This window comes from Erythrolamprus reginae, chromosome 1, assembly GCF_031021105.1.
Source record: "Erythrolamprus reginae isolate rEryReg1 chromosome 1, rEryReg1.hap1, whole genome shotgun sequence".
In the NCBI taxonomy this organism is placed as follows: Eukaryota; Metazoa; Chordata; class Lepidosauria; order Squamata; family Dipsadidae; genus Erythrolamprus; species Erythrolamprus reginae.
The window spans coordinates 395,822,770-395,843,769 of record NC_091950.1 but is presented as its reverse complement, the minus strand read 5'-3'; the positions used below and the strand labels follow the sequence as shown (position 1 = coordinate 395,843,769).

The 21,000-nt window shown below is 38.2% G+C and overlaps 1 protein-coding gene across 2 annotated transcripts in view; it reads right to left on the bottom strand.

Annotated features, from left to right (window-relative positions):
- HIP1 (huntingtin interacting protein 1) overlaps positions 1 to 17,109 on the bottom strand; it is a 109,769-nt gene extending 92,660 nt beyond the window's left edge. For both annotated transcript variants that reach the window (XM_070735031.1, XM_070735032.1), the window contains exon 1: positions 16,920 to 17,109. In XM_070735031.1, the coding sequence (XP_070591132.1) occupies positions 16,920 to 17,108 (189 nt within the window). In that variant the 5' untranslated portion in view covers position 17,109. The remainder of the gene's footprint in view (positions 1 to 16,919) is intronic.
- Positions 17,110 to 21,000: the final 3,891 nt, after the last annotated feature.

The following is a 21,000-nucleotide window of genomic DNA, read 5'->3' as shown; positions in this document are numbered from 1 at the left end:
TACCTATACCAATTTTGCATTGTCCATTTTGTCGCATCCTTCCAACCCAAAACTATTACCGCCTGAGCGCTTTCTATTGCTGCTTGTTTTATTTCTCTAAATTCTCCCATCGCATTTCTTTTAACTAGTACTGCCATTTCCTTAGTGATTGTCCATTGTATATTTAGCATTCTATTAATGTCCTCTTGCACTTTTTGCCAAAATTCCTGCACTATCGGGCATTCCTAAAACATATGCATAAACACTCCTTTATCTTGACACCCATGCCAACAAATACCCCTGACATTCTGCTGAAAGTGTGCGAGTTGAACGGGAGTAAAATACCACTTATGTAATATTTTCCTTCTCATTTCCCTGATTTTTAATTTTCCTTATATTTTCTACTATATTTTCTATCTCTTGTACCTGCATTGATTTATTCTACAAGTCATTTATTTTTCTTGGTTGCCCATGACTTTCTCAGGAATTTTCTTGTAATTAGTGTAACGTAAAAGGAATGCTGAGTCATGGTGGATCAAAAGAATATGCTACGACCTGATTGGTCAAAATCTGTATATACTGTAATGCACCTTTGCATAGGTGTGGCTTGTGACTTGTGGTCAGTGATGGTTTATTGTAGTTTATGGTTAGTTGTGGTAGAGCCATCTAGTAAGATAGTTTAGATAGTAAGGTTCATTGCAAGAAAGACCCCCCACCCTTCCAAATGAGCAACACCACGGTTGCTTCCAGATAAGAAGAGAAGCATGCTCAAGCTCGCTTGACACTGGCAACAACCCTTAGTTAATCTAGGTTCCATGTGTCTGATGTCTTAACTTGAAATCTTGGGACTGTGATTCTGGATATATAGGTGAAACGCGAAAAATTAGAATATTGTGCAAAAGTTCATTTATTTCAGTAATGCAATCTAAAAAGTGACACTAATATATGAGAGAGACTCACTACATGCAAAGCAAGATTGTTCAAGCCATGATTTGTCATAATTGCGATGATTATGGTGTTTTAAGTTGCATTCACTTTTTAAGTTGCATTACTGAAATAAATGAACTTTTACACGATATTCTAATTTTTTGAGTTTCGTAGATCAGCTTATGCCCCTGCTACGATATTTGGACTTTGCCTGACCAATCTTGTGCCTACTGTTTTGGATTTGGACTTTCTCTCAAAGCAAGCTTACTGGACTTTTGGGGACTCGATTTCTTGTGCATGTGTATGCATGCATGCATGCTTTTATATATCTTTCCTTTGCCACTTGTTTATTTGCTTGAAAACTCCCTAGTACACTGTGCAAAATCCTCTGCATGTTCTGAGATATAGCACTCCATTCTTACTCATGAGGACATTATGGACTTGACAGATCCACCATGCAGCACTATCTCATCAGTTACTTTATCCTGGCTACATATTAAGGCACATAATGTACTACAAAATGAGTATCAAAATGCTTATTTTTCATTACATTATGCATGCTTTTCAAATGTTAATGTAAATACCCTGCTGGTCTTATAAGTGAACAAATGCCTAGTAAACTCTTAAATAAGAGTATAAGTAATAGAACAGAAGAATATAGAATAGAATTCTTTATTGGCCAACTGTGACTGGACACACAAGGAATTTGTCTTAGTGCATATGCTTTCAGGGTAATATAGATTTGAAAATATAGATTTGTCAGTATATATATAGATGTGGTACAACACTTATTGATTGTCATAGGGGTCAAATAAGCAATGAAGAAATAATCAATATTAATAAAAATCTTAGGATACAAACAAGATACAGTAATACAGTCCTAAGTGGGAGGAAAAGGATGATAGGAATGATGAGAAAAAACTAATAGTAATAGTAGTGGAGACTTATTAAAACGTTTGACAGTGTTGAGGGAATTATTTGTTTAGTAGAGTGATGGTGTTCAGGAAAAAACTGTCCTTGTGTCTAGTTGTCTTGGTGTGCAGTGCTTTGTAGCGACATTTTGAGGGTAGGAGTTGAAAGAGTTTGTGTCCAGGAGGCAAGGGGTCAGTAAATATTTTCACCACCCTCTTTTTGACTTGTGCAGTATGCAGGTCCTCAAGGTTGGCAGCAATTGTTTTTTCTGCAGTTCTGATTATCCTCTGAAGTCTGTATCAGTCTTGTTGGGTTGCAGAACCAAACCAGACAGTTATAGAGGTGCAGATGACAGACTCAATGATTCCTCTGTAGAACTGTATCAGCAGCTCCTTGGGCAGTTTGACCTTCCTGAGTTGGTGCAGAAAAAACATTCTTTGTTGTGCTTTTTTTATGATGTTTTTGATGTTAGATGACCTTGATGTTAGGTGATTTTGAGATATGATAGAACCTAGAAATGTATCAACCTACTGTTGATACTGTGTTGTCTAGTATTGTGAGAGGTGGAAGGATGGAAGGATTTCTCCTAAAGTCTACCACCATTTCTATGGTTTTGAGTGTGTTCAGTTCTAGATTGTTCCAGTCACACCATAAAGTTAATTGTTCAACCTCCCGTCTGTATGCGGATTCATCATTGTCTCGAATGAGTCCGATCACTGTTGTATCGTCTGCAAACTTCAGTAGTTTAACATGTGGATTGCTTGAGATACAGTCATTGGTGTATAGAGAGAAGTGGTGAGAGCAGGGGTGGGCTGCTGCCCGGACAGTGGGGAACGCAGTGGGTTAGCGAAAATGGAGCTCCACCCCAGAGCCCCCAATTTGCACTGAAAGATGCTGAAAGAAAATGAAGGGCGTCCTGCAGAAGCCACGTCCACAGTGTGGTAGTAAAAAGTTTGGTAGCCCTTCACTGGGTGAGAGTACACAGCCTTGGGGGGGGGCTGTGTTAATTGTACATGTATCTGATGGGATTTTTCCTAGCTTCACCCACTGCTTCTATTGTACAGTATACAAAATATTGTCCAGTATTTTCTCACACTGGTCACTAATTTTAGGGTGCTTGTAAATGAAAGAGATGTACCACTCTTCTGCAACTGTTCACTTGCACCTGAATTTTAGAATGCTGTGCCCAGCATGGAAGTAGAGTTTAGTTTCCAAAACTTTATCTCTTAATAGACCTTTTCCCATTAATTAACCCTATTAAAGCTACAAGTTAATTATTGCTTTGATAGGCTATCAATTTTACAACTTAAAACAGCTACCTGAAACCTTTCAGTGCATGTTATCTAAGCCAACATCAAGCACACAGCTGGGTGATAAGTTGTGCTCTTATTTATTCAACTTCTTTGCTTCCTTTCATCCAGTACTTCAATAATATGTACGGTATATTTATAACACTTCTACCATCCACAATTGTCCTACAAGGTAGATTAGGCTAAGAAATATTCTCAGGCCCAGTATAGCCCATTGAGATTCCATAATTGGCATTTCCCAATCTTAGTCCATAATTTCAACCACTGCCAGTAAACTGATTCCCTTCCTCAGGCAATGCTTTGCAATGAAGGGGTCCTACTAATCTGCAGGCAGGTTGTATAATGAGGATGGTTTTTTGCCTATTCCAGCGGCTTGTTTTTCTTTCTTTTTCTTTCTCTAGATTAGAATGTCATTTCACTATTACAATACTGTATGTATGTATGTATATATGTGAGTATGTATGTATGTATGTATGTATGGATGGATGGATGGATGGATGGATGGATGTAAACATAAATGAATACCATTAGTTTATTTTTAACGTTACACTTATTTAGCATTAGCTACTTCTTGCATTTTTAAAAGAACATACCTCAGATATGAGTCCTAAAAAATGAAGTTTACGGGGGTGGGGGGGAAGGCATTTCAAAATAATTAGAAAGCACTAATCTCATAAAGACTGTTTCTCTATACAGCAAGTAGAACACACATGAGCAACCAAATTTTATTTTTAAACAGTAATGAAAGGGTATATTTTCTTTACCATAAGAGAATTCTTCTCTTTTTCTTATTTTTTCATAAAGTCAAACTCCTGTCAAAAATATTCCAGATGATTAATGCGCTTCTAAAACAAAAGTATTAGAAAAGACTATAACAAATAAACATGAATTATATTTAATTTCCTTCAAAAGCATTAAGATTAACTTGTCAGGGGACAGATGACAGAAGTATGTGAATGCCCCTGCTTAAATCAAACAAATCAAATAAAACATTGAACATTTTATTAAGTTATAGCTGTATATTTGAGGAAAAAATGAGCTTTAAGAAAAAAGAGTGATAGCAGGGATGCCTATAGCGCCCAAATATTGCTTCTGCTTTTCAGGATTGCCATTGGCTTTCAGCTTATGTTTTATGACAATAAATGTTTCAGATGAAAACCTCCTCAATGTTACTTATCAAAATGCGCTGTGCTAGTCAACATACTTTCTTTAATAGTTTTTTTCTGAAAGAAAAAATGACAAATATCAAGACAGGCTACTTGTTCAATAAAGAATGTAGTGAGGAGCAAATCTGTCTGTTCAGTTACCAACCCAGAAAATCTTGGCAATTAGGAGGATCTGACCTTTAATCACTAAATCAGCAGCATTCACTTACTACTTTTTATTTATAAATAAACCATGGACATCACTGTTTCATTAATAATGAAAAAAGAACCAGGAAGGAAAAATATATTTGGAGTCTATTAGACAAGGGGTCCCCAACTTTTTGGACCTCAGGGACCACCAAGATCATACTTTTAAATTCCCGGGCCACCAAATTCATAATTTCAAATCCCATGGACCCTAATTCATAATTTTAAGTCCCGCAGACCACTAATATGAATGTTTAAAAAAAGATAAACACATTTGTAAGATAATGATCAGAGAACTTCCATTTTATTAATATGAAATGCTCCTACTTAATATAACAAAATTATAACTGCTTATTTACCGTGTTTTTTGGAGTATAAGATGCACCTTTTTCCTCCCTAAGAGAGGCTGATGATTTGTGTGCGTCTTATACTATGAATGTAGTCCCTCCCCCCAGCCCTAACTAGCTGCTAACAATCTTCCCAGCTCTTATCTTGCAGACTCTTTCATTGTTTCTCCCTGCGAAGAATGTTTTCCAAGCCCCAAATCTTTGCGGAGCTTTTTTCATTGCTCTAACTTGCTCCAAATGAGTTTTTTTCCAGCCCTAACCAGGTGCTAATGATGTTCCCAGCTTTTATTGGCTTGCAAGCTCTTTCATTGTTACTCTCTCCAAATAAAAGGTTTTTTTAAAGCTCTAACCAGGAGATAAAATAATGTACTGAAGCTGACTAAACTAAGGACACTAGCCAGATGAATACTTGGTACACAGATTCTTTTCCCTATTTTTCTTCCCAAAAACTAAGGTGCATAATTCATTCGTTCATTTATTTATTTTTTTATTTATTTGAGTTGAAAGGGACCTTGCAGGTCATCAAGTCCAACCCCCTGCTCAAGCAGGAAACCCTACACCACCCTAGCCAGATGGCAGTCCAATTTCCATTTGAATGTGTCAAGTGATGGGGCGTTCACAACCTCCGCTGGCAGGCTGTTCCACTGGTTGATCAGTCTCACCGTCAGAAAGTTTTTCCATATTTCCAGGTTGAATCTCTCCTTGGTCACTTTCCATCCGTTGCTCCTGGTCTGGCCCTCTGATGCCCTGGAAAACAGAGTGACCCTCCTCCTCTCTGTGGCAACCGCTCAAATATCTGTATACTGCTATCATATCCCCTCTGGCCCTCCTTTTTGCTAGGCTATCCATGACCAGTTCTAGCAAACTCTCTTCGTATGTTTTGGTTTCCAGTCCCTTTATCATTTTAGTTGCTCCTTTCTGTACATTTTCCAGAGTTTCAATGTCTATAGAGCAGCATATAGAAATTCATGAAATTCCAGGCTTGTGCTTATTTTTTCTAACTGTTCTTTCATTAATGATAGCAATATACTTAGCTTTCTTTCATGATTATAATATTCGCATTTCAGCCAAGGGACTCTCAGGCTCATCTTCAAAAACCTGGTAAAAACCATGAATTGGGCACAGTTCAATTTAACATAATAGGCTATGTATTTCTGGAACAAAAGATGGTCCAGGTTTGCTGTACTGTACATACTTTGTGGTCAAATTCTCCAGGGCATTAATATTGACATACTAAGCAGGCTTCTGGCAGATGTTTCACTCCATTTCCCTATGAGGCTTCCTTAGAAAGGGCAGGAGGGGAAGGGTATTGTCTTGTAGCATTTGCAATCTGCATCAGATATAATCTTAGAGTAGTTGGTTGAAGAACGAACATTTCCTATGAGGATCAATTGATTCTTTGAGGTGCTGTTGTCTCAATTTTGGTCTTTTTCATCTGCCTTGGGGTTTGGAGTGAGGCAATTGACAAGATGGGTAGATGCTATCCCATGTTAACGGTACATTTGTTTGAATGACTGTGATGCTTAATGAAGTTCATTAATCATGTTAGGCCATGATTTGTTTACACATAGCTTGCTGGATATAAAGACACTTAACACTAAACAATATATTATGTTTTGTAAACCTTAATTGTAATTGTTAGACTTGCATCAAGACACCACTTGACCACAGAGCTCATTATATGATTCTGTACCAGTTATACTCTTGTAGCCCAACAAATCTCTGAAGAAAAATATTGTGGAGAGACCCTAAGTACACACACCTTTAGTGCTCACAGAAAAGGTATAAACATATATGTATGTAATAAAGCTAAAGCTGAACTAATCATATTATGGCTTCTAGCTTAATGTGCAAACCTAATTTTTGAATTACAAAGTACTCCTCTCACTAGACCTCTAAGAAAATTAAACAAAAGATGAAATTATACAATTATTTCCTTTAGTTTGGACTTCAGTATAAAACTGCCTTTGGCCACAGTTTGATTCTTTTCTGTATATTGCGTGTGCTGAAAATCTTACATGTTACAAATTCACTTTGTAGTGTGCCTGCAATAGTTCTGCACTATGAGCATCAAGCTCAGTGAGCAACGCACTCTTTCCTATCAAAGATAACAAATACTTCACATTTAACACACTTGCTACATAAATCCCATCTTCTGATATAGTATTAGCTTCTCCAAAATCATTTTATTGGTCTGTTTTCAAGTAGATAAAAGTCAGAGTAACCCCGTGCACTTTCTAGAAAACATAGAGCTAACATCTGTGCTGGGAAAAAAGCACTAAACCCTAAGATGTTTTTTCCTCCCACCCCTCTCGTTTGCTAAAAGCTGCTTTATTTCTGCACAATAAATATTTAATGTATTATCTTCTGAACACAAATTGATGGCTGTCAATAGTGGCCACAATAATGGAATTATTTTTATCAGAAATTGCAACTTCAGTTTTCAGAATCTGTAAGCCTTAGAGGAAGTAGCTTATCTTCATATGCAATGGATTTATTATATTCACATGTGGTGAAAGCCACAAAAAATGAAAATACTACTATGAGAATACCATTCGTCCTTAATGAAACTGTTCTTAGCTGTCTTTTAGCAAGCCTGTGCCATCTGTAGACCCATTCCCAATTCACTGCCATATGCCATAATTAATTTTCGATGGCATTCAAATTAGTTAATCAAAATCTAATCCATTGATCAACTATTTTTAAAGGCATTTGTCTTTTGGTATATTTCCTTGTTGGCCAATAAATATTTGCTTACTTAAACAGAGACACTATCTTGGATGCAGTACCTTGTGATTTATTTGTAAATGATTTTTTATTTGTAACTTCATATCCAATGTACTACATATCCAATATTTCTATTCTAATGAAGAAAAACAATTAACAATTTATTGAAAAAGTAAAATATAAATTAAAGTACAAATTAAAAGCCTGGAGTCAAAGATGCAACAACCATGGCATACATTCCATAACCCAGAAGCAATATTTAAAAAGCCAGGAACATGATCCATCGTACTAAAAATAAGATTGTCTAACAATTGGGGATATCTTCTAAGTAAACCATCCTGCAGAACCTAAAGTCTGGAAAGGCAATCTCTTGGATAGTCGGTTTGTAAGTAGGTTAGATTTTAGGCTTGACTACAGTAACCTGCCCTAAATAGGACGGCTTGTGTTTAGCATCTGGAAATTTCAATTGATATTCAGCAACCAGGTTATTCCTAGAAATAAGAAAATCCCATGCAATACTAGGCATAAAGTACAGAACTAGCTGCCAATTATTTTCTGAGCAGAACACAGAATCTTGCTTTTTACAATTAACACCCAGTATGGCTTGGATTGAGACAACTTGAAATAGTATCTCTTTCTATACATCCTGTATTGAGAAACTCTGCAAATGCTGCAGCTGACACATCTGGTGGTGACCAAATCTCTGAAATGCTCTCCCTGCAGATTCAGGGAATCTTATAGTGTTAACTGTTTATTTTTGCTTACTTTGCTGTTTTGTTACTTTAACTGTTATTGTTTTTATTTAAAAGTGTTTGTTTATTGTAAACTTCTGGTGGTGGTATATCAATTTAAAGAAATATCAACATCTTAAATAATGCTCGGTAAGCAACTTATAGCTAAGGGAGGTAAATTTGCTTGCTTATGTTATTTGTCAAGGTACTGTCTGAAACCAAATAGAATACTGTACAAGCTTACAAGCGTAGCTGCTGCATCTTTCACTTATTGACACTTTGAAACTAAGACAATATGTGATACATGTTGCAGTAGTTGATGCATAATAAAGCCAGGATATGGATAATTGCCAGCAACAACAAGCCTAGGAAGGGACTTGTGGTTGCAAATATCTTCCTTACTATGAACCTGAGAATCTGTGACAGATGGAACTGCTGTTTCTGGAGGCATGTATCCCCACCCCACTCACAAACAGGCAAAATCTTAATTTCCATGTCCATTTTTTCCCCGTTTACCAATAATATCTTATCCAAATTTAATGCTACTTTGTTCTCCACATCTGGCTCATTACTAAACTTAGACAAAATACTAGTGTATTTCATTGCTTCTTGGAATAGACCCTAGTTGAGTTGAACTTCACCAACTTTCAGAATTTTGCAAAATTCTGAATTTCCTAGCAATTTCACATGGATATTGTATGCTATACTGAAAGCCACCAGAATGAACTAGCAGGACTGTCCTCCCATTCACCCATACAATAAAACAAATGACAGTAACATACTCGAACTGCCCTTTTCTGTTGGCAATCAGACAATCAATATAATTCAGTTGGGCCTGAAGTTGCAAGGTCACTGTCTTCTCATTGATCTTTCCAGTAAATGGAGTATTTGAAGCTGAACTACAATATTATAAATCTTTTGGGTAAATGTAATCCATCTACAAGGGAATAGACTATCTCCTTCCTCAAGGGGCCAATGTCATCTTGATCAAATTAAGCCACTAGGCAGAACAAGTGTTGAGTAGGAAGGCAGTCCAAATTTTTCTATACACCTTGCTGACTTCCTTGAGATTTACAAGCCCCCCCAAAATCCAAATAACAGCATATGAGATTGCAAAGTTATATTCCTATGACTTCCCCAAACATTAGTCTCCAAGACCAATGTATTCAGAAATAAATGTATTAATTTATTGTCCATGATGAATCATAAATTGTTTCAGTCCTCCACTTTAAAATCTTAGTTAAAGGAAGTGATTCATAATATGAAAAAGCAATGCCATGTTGTCCTGTGCAGAAGCAATGGAGGCAGTGAAGTAAAAAGTTCTTCATTGCTTTCTGTATTTAAACAGACTGTGTGCTCAATCTGCTGCATCCTGAGACAATTCACATGTACTATAGCTGATCTTCCTTATTAAGCTCTCTAGTAAATGGGACTGCCGGAACTCTGCAAGAGGGCAGTAAATGCTTCCGAACAATAAAGTCAATCAAGACTTCACAAGATTGTAGAGGATGAAATGAAAAAAAACACAACCCAATGCAGGAAATCATCCATATTCATCAGGTTTTCCTCGGTCTAAAATGGATATATAGTTCTACGATTTCATATTACCAGACACTCTTTTAAAGTGCTGGGATCGGTCCCTTTACCATCACTTTTAATATTTACACTACAGGAAGGCAGCAAATATTTTATCCTTCAGCATTTACAGAATTTATGCAAGCCTCAAGTATTCAAAAACAATAGCAATTGCTATATGTGGTGTACTTTAATTATGCTTCTTTACTTTGACTATTTAACGGGCAATGCTGTAACCCACTTTACAACCAGCATAACTTGCAAACATAATGGCAGGCTCCATTACAGTCATAAGTTGAGGACTACCTGCAATTTAAAAAGAGAACTTTTACAAAATGATGTTTATATAATTCTAGAAAAAAAATAGATAGTATAAAGTTACTTCAAATGTATGCTGAAAGTGTGGAAACATGAATGGCCATTTTAGTATGCCTGGTGGGCTTGCAAAAAAGTAAAAAAAAAACACAAATACACATAGTGATACAATTAATTTTAAATATTAATATTCAATTGAAAGCAGAACTTTTCTTGTTGGGATTGTTGGAGAGACAATTAGAAGAGAGTTAGAGAAGATTTTATACATGATAACCGCGATGACATTATTATATGCACAAAAATAGAAAGACTCTGTGAAACTCAGAGCGGAGGAATGCCTACTGAAGATGACTGAAGTAGCAAAGATAGCAAAATTGACTTGTTTGATTACCGAACAATTACCGTACATTTGTTAATCACTAGAAATCACATAGGTTTTTTGCTGAAAAAAAGGAAAAACTGAACTTATGATTTATGGGTTTGAGGATTAGAAAGGATAAACTATGAAAATAAGAAAATTATAATGTAACTTTTAAAAAAGAGGGTAAAATATACATGTACTTGTAACTGCTTTACAAAAATAGGGTCTTATTATAACTTTTCCTTTGGTTTTCTTCTTTTATTTCTTCCTCTATTTCTTTGCACTTTTCATTTACTTATCTTACTTTCCATGCAGTTTTCTTTCAAACTTTGTAATGGTTTTATTCTCCTAAAATATTATTTTTATAAAAACTCTAAATAGCTGTTTAAAATAATCATTTAAATTCATTCATTCATTAATTCAATTTGTATGGCGCCCATCTCCCCTAGGGACTCTAGGTGGCTTACAACCAAAATTAAAACATACAAATACTGTACTATCTATCTATCTATCTATCTATCTATCTATCTATCTATCTATCTATCTATCTATCTATTAGATTTGTATGCCGCCCCTCTCCGTAGACTCGGGGCGGCTCACAACATACAATAGAACAATTCACAACAAATCTAATAAATTTAAAAAACATTTAAAAACCCCATTATTAAACCAGACATACACACAGACATACCATACATAAATTGTATAGGCCCGGGGGAGGGGGGAATGCCTCAATTCCCCTATGCCTAATGGCAGAGGTGAGTTTTAAGGAGTTTATGGAAGGCAAGGAGGGTGAGGGCAGTTCTAATCTCTGGGGGGAGCTGGTTCCAGAGAGTCAGGGCCGCCACAGAGAAGGCTCTTCCCCTGGGACCCACCAGATGACATTAAAACTTCTAAAAAACAATTCAACAGTTAAATAGCATGGCCGGATCTTGATGGTACACCATCATATCAATGGCCCAGGCCTGCCAGAAAAGCCAGGTCTTTACAGCTTTCCCGAAGGCCAATAGGGTGAGGGCAGTCTGGATCTCAGGAGGTAGCTGGTTCCAGAGAGTCGGAGCAGCCACAGAGAAGGCCCTCCCCTGTATACCCACACCAGCCCACACTGTTTAGGGTCCAGAGAAGACCAACTCTTTGGGCCCTTATCGGTCGCTGAGAGCTACAAAAAAGACATCGAAACTCTGGAGAAGGTGCAAAAAAGAGGAACCAAAATGATTAGGGGACTCGAAACCAAGACTTACGAAGAGAGATTGAGAGAACTGGGCATGGACAGCCTAGAAAAAAGAAGGTCTAGAGGGGACATGATAGCAGTTTACAGATACTTGAGGGGTTGCCACGGTGAGGAGGGGGTCTCTTTATTCCCCAGGGCACCAGAGGGCCGGACGAGGAACAATGGTTGGAAGCTGACCAAGGAGAGATTCAACCTGGAAATAAGGAAGAACTTCCTGACGGTCAGAGCGATCAACTAATGGAACTGCCTGCCAGGGGAGGTGGTGAACTCCCCAACTCTGGACACCTTCAAGAGGAGATTGGACTTCCATTTGGCTGGGGTGCTGTAGGGTTTCCTGCTCAGGCAGGGGGTTGGACTCAATGACCTAACGGTCCCTTTCAACTCTATTAATAAATAAATAAAATAAATAAATAAATAAAATAAGAAGGCAGTTTCAAAGATAGTCTGGCCTTAAGCCATGTAGGTCTTTAAAGGTAATGACCAACAACTTGAATTGCGCCCGGAGACCAATCGGGAGCCAGCACAGTTCATGGAGGATTGGTGTAATGTGAGGTGCATCCACAACAGCTCACACAGCTGCATTCTGGACTAAATGTAGTCTCTGAATGCTCTTCAGGGGTAGCGCCATGTAGAGCATGTTACAGTCTAACTGTGAGGTGATAAGGGCATGAGTGACCATGAGAAGAGCCTACTGATTCAAGTATGTCGCAATTGGAGGTTGGTCTAATCTCTTAGATGTTGTTCTAATCTTAGCTGTGAGTCTAGGAGGATACCCAAATTGCGAATCCTGAGGGGGGTAATCCCCCCCCCCGCCCCCCCCCCCCCGAACCAAGGATGGACAACCGAGGGCAGCTGGACGCAATAAGTATGGAAAAATGCGAACATTTTGCCGCCCCTATTGCCACTAAGTAAGTCCTAATAAAGGCACTTAACAATGTTCAGTCATATTCAGAGTTACTGGTTCTCCAGAGTTGCTCTAGACATCTCTTCTGGCACTTCAACTCCCGGAGCTCCTTGGTAAACCATGGAGCTATCCTGGATCCATCGCCAAAGAGAGGTTGCAAAGGCGCAATTCAGTCCAATGCTCCTGATGACGCTTTGTTTCAACCTCAAGAGGAGAGATTCAAACCCAGCAAACTTTGAGGCAGGGATCCTGCAACGGCAATAATTGCCACTCATCCACCCCTTCCCTGGAGTCACAGTTGATGCAATAACTGAAACCTGTCTTGGCACACTTCCGCGAGGAGAATACCCCCCTCATGGCCCAGCCAGGTCTTGGTTATACATATTAGAGCATTTTCAAAGAAGCCAGATATCTATATACAACTTATATGGTCACCCATACTGCACAAAGAGCTCAGAGCAAATTAATATATATTGATAGATAACTAGGAATAAGAAACAGGTGGCCTCAAAATTTAACACTTAACCAACAATATTGTTAATCCATGAATGATTCTTTTAATGCTGGTATAGCAAGGGATAACACATTGGATATCTGCCAGACAGAATGTGCATCTTGTATTGTCTAGATAAATCTAAAACAAAGAACTATTGACTCCCTAACAGGGAAAAAAATCTTCAAAAATACTTAGTAGTAGTATTCATACAAAGCAAAATTAATTAAAACATTTTGTTTCCCTTGTGAGAAAGGTGAAATGATTCCTCTATTCTAGAAATGGCTTCTACATATAAGATTATCCCACCTATTTTTGTGGATTTTCAGGTAATCTCCCCACTTTAATGCACAACCATGTTTATTCAATATGTATGGAGACCACGAGTAAATGCACCTATAGCATGAAAAAGGCAGCCCACCCGTAAGCCTTTCTTAAATTCACTCTTATAAACTTCAACTTATATTTCAGAGCTACACTCCATTTACCTTCCAAGATTGCACCAAGAAAGTTGGCTCACCTCTGTGCAGTCCAGGAACAATAGCAATGATACCAGAAGATATAAACAAAGTACATGTCACAGCAAACGTATCAAATTCCTCACATATTTGTTATTTGGGATTAATAATCATTGCCCAAGGAAATCAGCTTGTTTCCAGCAGTTAGATGTGCTGTCAACCGAACAGCTAACTTCATATATCACAGTAAGCCATAATATAGGCTCCCACAAGAAGGTTTAATCTCTTCATGTTGGGATCAAAATTTCCAGAATTCCCAAAGAACATTCCTAAATTGAGAAATGCTGTTATAGAAATTGGTGTTTAACCACTACAATGGTCTGTAACTGGGATTATTATTACATTCAACCAGGGAAGTGCCAGATGATAAACACTGTATTCTAATAACTCTAAAGAGCACCTGGTTTGAGATTCCTGATCCTGCAACTTTACAATTAAGTATTCTACTAGAAAATTAGAAGGTTTAATAGGAGACATGAGCAACAGCATTCTTGGTGTAAATAAGATTCTTGCCAGCTCTCTACCACAGTTAGTACTATAAATGAACACCTGCATAGTTGAGAGAAATTAAGTTGGGGCTGGGGGGAGTGTGCAACTAACCATTGTACACCTATAGAAAATCTTTTATTTGAAGTTTATTTATAAATTTTATTCAATTGTAGGTTTTGTATTAATCTCTAGGAAGGCAACATGCTTCTATGGTTTTCTACTGTCTCTTACCAGTAAGCCATGTTAACAATAGCACAACACTTCTGAATGGGATTCCTCCTTTTAGCATAAATGCCACCAGGACTTAGACTACCTATGTACCAGGAGAATAGAAAACATAAGGTGTTAGGCCGAAGACATTTTAGTTGGGGTCTTTGGCCTGCCACACTTTATGCTATTTTGAAATGTATTCTTTGCTGTGAGAATTTGGGAGGGGTAATTGCATGAGGGATTATCTGCATATAGCAATAATAAATTCCTTCTACACTGCTCAAAAAATAAAGCGAACACTTAAAAAACAGAATATAACTTCAGGTAAATCAAAGTTCTGTGAAATTAAACTGTCCATTTAGGAAGCAACACTGATTGACAATCAATTTCACATGCTGTTGTGCAAATGGAATAGTTGTGCAAATGAAATATTCAATGAGAATATTTCATTCATTCAGATCTAGGATGTGTTATTTGAGTGTTCCCTTTATTTTTTTGAACAGTATAGATTGCCAAGGTCATCCCTTGTCTTTGCACTCCTACACCTGCATATAAGGAGATGGAGTTTCTGCCAAGTTGACAGTAGAAGATTGGTTAACATGGTGGACTTGGGATAAGGGCTTGAATTTTCAACTGAGTGGAGAAACCCTGGGACTTCAGATTTGGTTTCTCCCAGATGTGCCAACATAGCTCTGTTAATAAATTGGAATTTGTAGAAATACTTTGCCTTGAACTCTGATTTAGTTTTGGATGCTATGTGGAACCATGACATAAGGTGTATTTTGTTTCTTTTCTTCTTTTTGTTTATAGACAAACTCTGAAGAGGCGGACATAAGTTATATGAATTGTTGTTCTGTAAAACAAGACAGAACAAAACTACTCCCACTCTGTCTTTCCATATACGGTTTGCCAAAACCCATTACCAGCCACCTGGAAAATTTGACTCTCAACCTTAAAAAATCTTAGAGTAAAGGTCTAATAATAAACAATCCATCTTTTTATTTTTATCATTACCAGTTGTTTCTAGCCAGAAGTAGGTCATCCACATACAGACTTGTATTCATTTGTGCTCTGGTCCACAGAATTCTCTTGTGTGGTTTGGCCTTGGCCTAACTTGCCCACCAAAATATGCTCTGAATTCAGAAAGCATATGTTTCACCATTTGGGCAATTAATTTTCGTAAGTAACAATATCGGCTATAGCATATGAAAGTTTATTAGTGTTCATTACACTGCTTATCTTGGTGTTATATATTCACTACATATCACAACAGTATCCAGTAATGATTTTCAAGAAATCATAGGCCTCTTTTTGAGCTTCTGAAACAACAAATGAATTGTTACAGTACTGTTTCCGAATTGAACAAAACAAGTATTGTTGTTAATTTCTAGCCACCTCCATTAACGCCTACAAATAAATGTGTTTTGTTGACGTTGTACTGTTAACCTTCTTAGATAGATTAAAACATTTTTTTAAATGTTCTCCTTAGTTACATACATTTCTCCAGCCCCTTGATCTTTAATTCCATCCACTTACAATAATTCATTTAATGACTGTTGGAAGTTATAACTGCACTGGAAAAAGTCACTTATGACCTTTTTTTCAGACTTATGATTATTTTAGCAGCCTCATAATCACGTGATTAACATTCAGATGCTTGGCAACTGACTTGCATTTATGACGGTTGCTGTGTCTGTGATCACATTTTGTGACCCTCTGACAAAAAAAGTCAATGGGGAAGGCAGATTCACTCACTATTTTAACAACTGTGGCAAAAGGTGGTAAAATGGAGCAAAATTCAGTTAACCAAGGTCTCACTCAGCAACAAAAATCTGGGACTAAAAAATCTGGGACTCAATTGCGGTGGTAAACCCGGCTTTTTAAGAATGTATAGGGCTATTTGCTTTTTAAATGAGAAAGAAAAATAATGTGATTTTTTTAAAAAAACAAAGGCTCTTTTTCTGAAAAACTCCCCTATATGTCTAGCCATGTTCCCCCTTTAGTTGAGGAGGAGAGGGGGGGTCTTGGAAGGGTGGCAGCCAGTCTTCAAAATGACACTGGCAAAACACCTTTTTTCAGAGGCAGGAAAGGATTGAAAGAGAAATATCTTCATCCAAGCTCAGTTTTTTTTCTTTATTCCGGTTTATGACCCATTAAGTCCCCTTCCACTTAAAAATCCGTGCAAGTTGTTGCGCGCCAATTCTTTTATTTATGTATTTATTTGTTTTGTCGAGTCCATATTGGAGGTATGTAAAGATATAATAATATTCATATACATGATACTAGTAACAAGAGAAAAAAAATAAGAAGAAACATTAGATATAATAACATTCATACACATGGTACTAGTAACCCGAAAGTGTGCAAAAGTAGCTGAAAAGTTGGTTAAAAGTTCCAACCACACCCTGATCCTTTCGGACCCCCTTGTGCCACCTACACACACGTACACGCACACCCCACTCCGCTTCCCCCGGCAACTTTCCCTCCGCTTTCACGTCGTTTCCCCCGGCGACTTTCCACCCCCCAGCAGCCGGGTACCTGCCCTCTCTCGAAGGTGTCGCGCTCGGCAACATCCACCAGGGCCCCTCCGGCAGCAGCTCTCGCGGCCGCGCCACCTCCGCCGCTCAAGGCGGTTGCCGAGACCGGCGCCGAGAGCCGACGGCGGCCCCGCAAACTCTTGGCAAGCGGGTTGGAGCCGTGCCTGAGGGAACTATTCGAGCGCTCCATCTCGGCGTGTAAGAAGACAGGCCCGCTTTGCACTCTGACAGAGACCGCCGAGGCCCCTCCTCCGGTTGGCTTCCAAAGGCTGCCATTCATCTGGCCGCGCCGCTAATTGGGCTTCAGGTCCAAAGAAGGGAATTTTCGGGACACGCCCCCTCCTCTCCCTGTTTTTTTTTATCCTGCCCGCTTTCCCGCTCCCTCATCCCCCCCTCCCCGCTACGCCCCGTCTCCAAGGAGGAATGCTGTCGCGAGAAAGGCAGTGGAAGAGGAGCGCCCGCTCGAATGGGATTGGTTGTTTACTGCAGAATCTGCCTGGTTTTTGCACGTGCGCCAACTCCGCCCACTGAGGGAACGCTTTAAATGCTGCGGCGGTTCCACAGAGCCTTAAGTGTGGCTTGAGTTCTGGCTGCTGCCTTTTAACTAATTTACTGTTTGTGTAACCCAGTGTTTCCCAACCTTAGCAACTTGAAGATATCTGGACTTCAACTCCCAGAATTCCCCAGCCAGCATTCGCTGGCTGGGGAATTCTGGGAGTTGAAGTCCAGATATCTTCAAGTTGCTAAGGTTGGGAAGCACTGGTGTAACCTCATTCCATATTGGGTTAGTTTATGGAATATGCGTGCTCAGAAAGATTATTATTCCGTGTGTTCACCACTTTATTTAGAACTCCAATTAAATATGTTGAGATATAATATATAAATTGGGTTTAAAATTATTTAATATTGGAATTTGAATTTGTATTCTGTATTTTTATATGCTGTAAGCCGCCCCAAGTCCTCAGAGAGGGGCAACATATAAGTCCAGATAGATAGATGGATGGATAGATAGATAGATTGCTAAGATAGATAGATGAGAGAGAGAGAGAGGGAGAATAGAATAGAAATCTTTATTGGCCAAGTGTGATTGGACACTCAAGGAATTTATCTTTGGTGCATATGCCCTCAAGGTGCATAAAATATACATTTGTCAAGAATCATGAGGTAGAACAATTAATGATTGTCATAGGGGTCAAATAAGCAATGAAGAAACAATATTAATAAAAATCTTAAGGATACAAGCAATAAGTTAGTCATACATAATAGATAATAATAGATAATAGAATAATAAATGTATATTTTATTGTTATTTTTTACTTATGTTTATACAAACTACCATACATGTTTGATACATACATACATACATACATACATACATACATACATACATACATAGAAACATAGAAGACTGACGGCAGAAAAAGACCTCATGGTCCATCTAGTCTGCCCTTATACTATTTCCTGTATTTTATCTTACAATGGATATATATTTATCCCAGGCATGTTTAAATTCAATTACTGTGGATTTACCAACCACATCTGCTGGAAGTTTGTTCCAAGGATCTACTACTCTTTCAGTAAAATAATATTTTTTCATGTTGCCTTTGATCATTCCCCCAACTAACTTCAGATTGTGTCCCCTTGTTCTTGTGTTCACTTTCCTATTAAAAACACTTCCCTCCTGAACCTTATTTAACCCTTTAACATATTTAAATGTTTCGATCATGTCCCCCCTTTTCTTTCTGTCCTCCAGACTATACAGATTGAGTTCATGAAGTCTTTCTTGATATGTTTTATGCTTAAGACCTTCCACCATTCTTGTAGCCCGTCTTTGGACCCGTTCAATTTTGTCAATATCTTTTTGTAGGTGAGGTCTCCAGAACTGAACACAGTACTCCAAATGTGGTCTCACCAGCGCTCTATATAAGGGGATCACAATCTCCCTCTTCCTGCTTTTTATACCTCTAGCTATGCAGCCAAGCATCCTACTTGCTTTTCCTACCGCCCGACCACACTGCTCACCCATTTTGAGACTGTCAGAAATCACTACCCCTAAATCCTTCTCTTCTGAAGTTTTTGCTAACACAGAACTGCCAATGCAATACTCAGATTGAGGATTCCTTTTCCCCAGGTGCATTATTTTACATTTGGAAACATTAAACTGCAGTTTCCATTGCATTCCATACATACATACATACATACATACATACATACATACATACATACATACATACATACATACAGCTAGTGTTTGTTCTTCAGCTTCTTGAATGAGAAGTGAAATGTTTTCAAAGGGGAAAAAAATGCAGTTGCCTTTTGAAAAAGCACCTCTGGCATAATCGTGATCTGGATGATTGAGAATCTCCATATTCAAGAAAGCTGAAGTTCTCACATAAGCATATGTCTTTAAAAACTGGAGATAGTAGCAGCTCTATTGACTTTCAAATGTTTGTGATGAGTAATTTTACTAACAAATTGCTTTCCTCGTTAATTCCACCTTCAAAACAATTACCCACTTAGGGTTATGACACTTCAATTCCTACCATTCCTACCTACGCAGAAATTGATACCAGTAAGGAAATATCTCTGAAACAATAACCCAACCAGACACAGTTGTCTAATTTATTACTATTTTTCTCTGAACTTTAGTCTGGGAGTGATGATATCGGGAGTTTATTTACATCTGAAAAGCTGTAGCCATTATTTACACAGAGTCTTATTTGCACAACATGCTTACTGTCAGTGTAGTTCATCTGACCATGGAGTACTAATTTGCACAGCACATATAGCAGAATCAGATTAACTGCACAGACTGGATTTACAGCATGTAAACTAAATTGTTTGTACTTCAATATGCCACGCAAGCACCTTTGTTGTGACCTGTCTCTTAAAGATTAGGTGTTGGCCCTTGTTCAAGCTGTCAGCTAGAAAAAGTGATCCATGAAAATTACTATCCCCAAGGCATATTTTGCAAGCCAGTTGCATAATAAATAGGTGGAAGTGCTGTGTATCAACCTTCACTATTATAAAACTCTTTCCTTTCTTATGGAGTTAGAATGTAATGGAGGCATGCTTTGAATATACTGGATGTGGTGGCTCAGTGGCTGAGACGCTGAGCTTGTTGATCAGAAGATCGGCAGTTCAGAGGTTCAAATCCTTATTTTATTTATTTATTTTGTCCAATACACAATGAGGGTTTTAGTGGGTATACAGTATATCTATATACACATAGTAAAATACATGATGAAGGTTATAGAGGAGATACTCATAGTAAAATATATCTAAGAAATAATAGAAAAGAAGGTATAGTAATAGAACATATCAATGAAAGAATAGAAGAAAAGATACAGGAATAGAAGAAAAGATATAGGAATAGAAGAAAAGATATAGGAATAGAAGAAAGGTAGAGGAGATATAGGAGAGCAATAGGACAGGGGACGGAAGGCACTCAACTGCACTTGTACTCGCCCCTTACTGACCTCTTAGGAATCTGGATAGGTCAACCGTAGATAATCTAAGGGTAAAGTGTTGGGGGTTTGGGGATGACACTATGGAGTCCGGTAATGAGTTCCACGCTTCGACAACTCAGTTACTGAAGACATATTTTTTACAGTCAAGTTTGGAGCGGTTAATATTAAGTTTAAATCTCTTGTGTGCTCTTGTGTTGTTGTGGTTGAAGCTGAAGCAGTCGCCGACAGGCAGGACGTTGCAGCATATGATCTTGTGGGCAATACTTAGATCTTGTTTAAGGCGTCTTAGTTCTAAATTTTCTAGGCCCAGGATTGAAAGTCTAGTCTCATAGGGTATTCTGTTTCGAGTGGAGGAGTGAAGTGCTCTTCTGGTTTGGACATTTTCAAAGGTGTTAATGTCTGAGATGCGATCCTGTTACTTATCCCAGCTTCTGCCAACCTAGCAGTCCGAAGGCACGTACAAAATGCAAGTAGAAAAATAGGGACCACTTTGGTGGGAAGGTAATATCACTCAATGCATCTTTAGCATTTAGTCATGCCACAGAGATAGTACTGGCTCTTTGGCTTAAATATTGAGATAAGCACCGCCCCGAGAGCCAGAAACAACTGGCA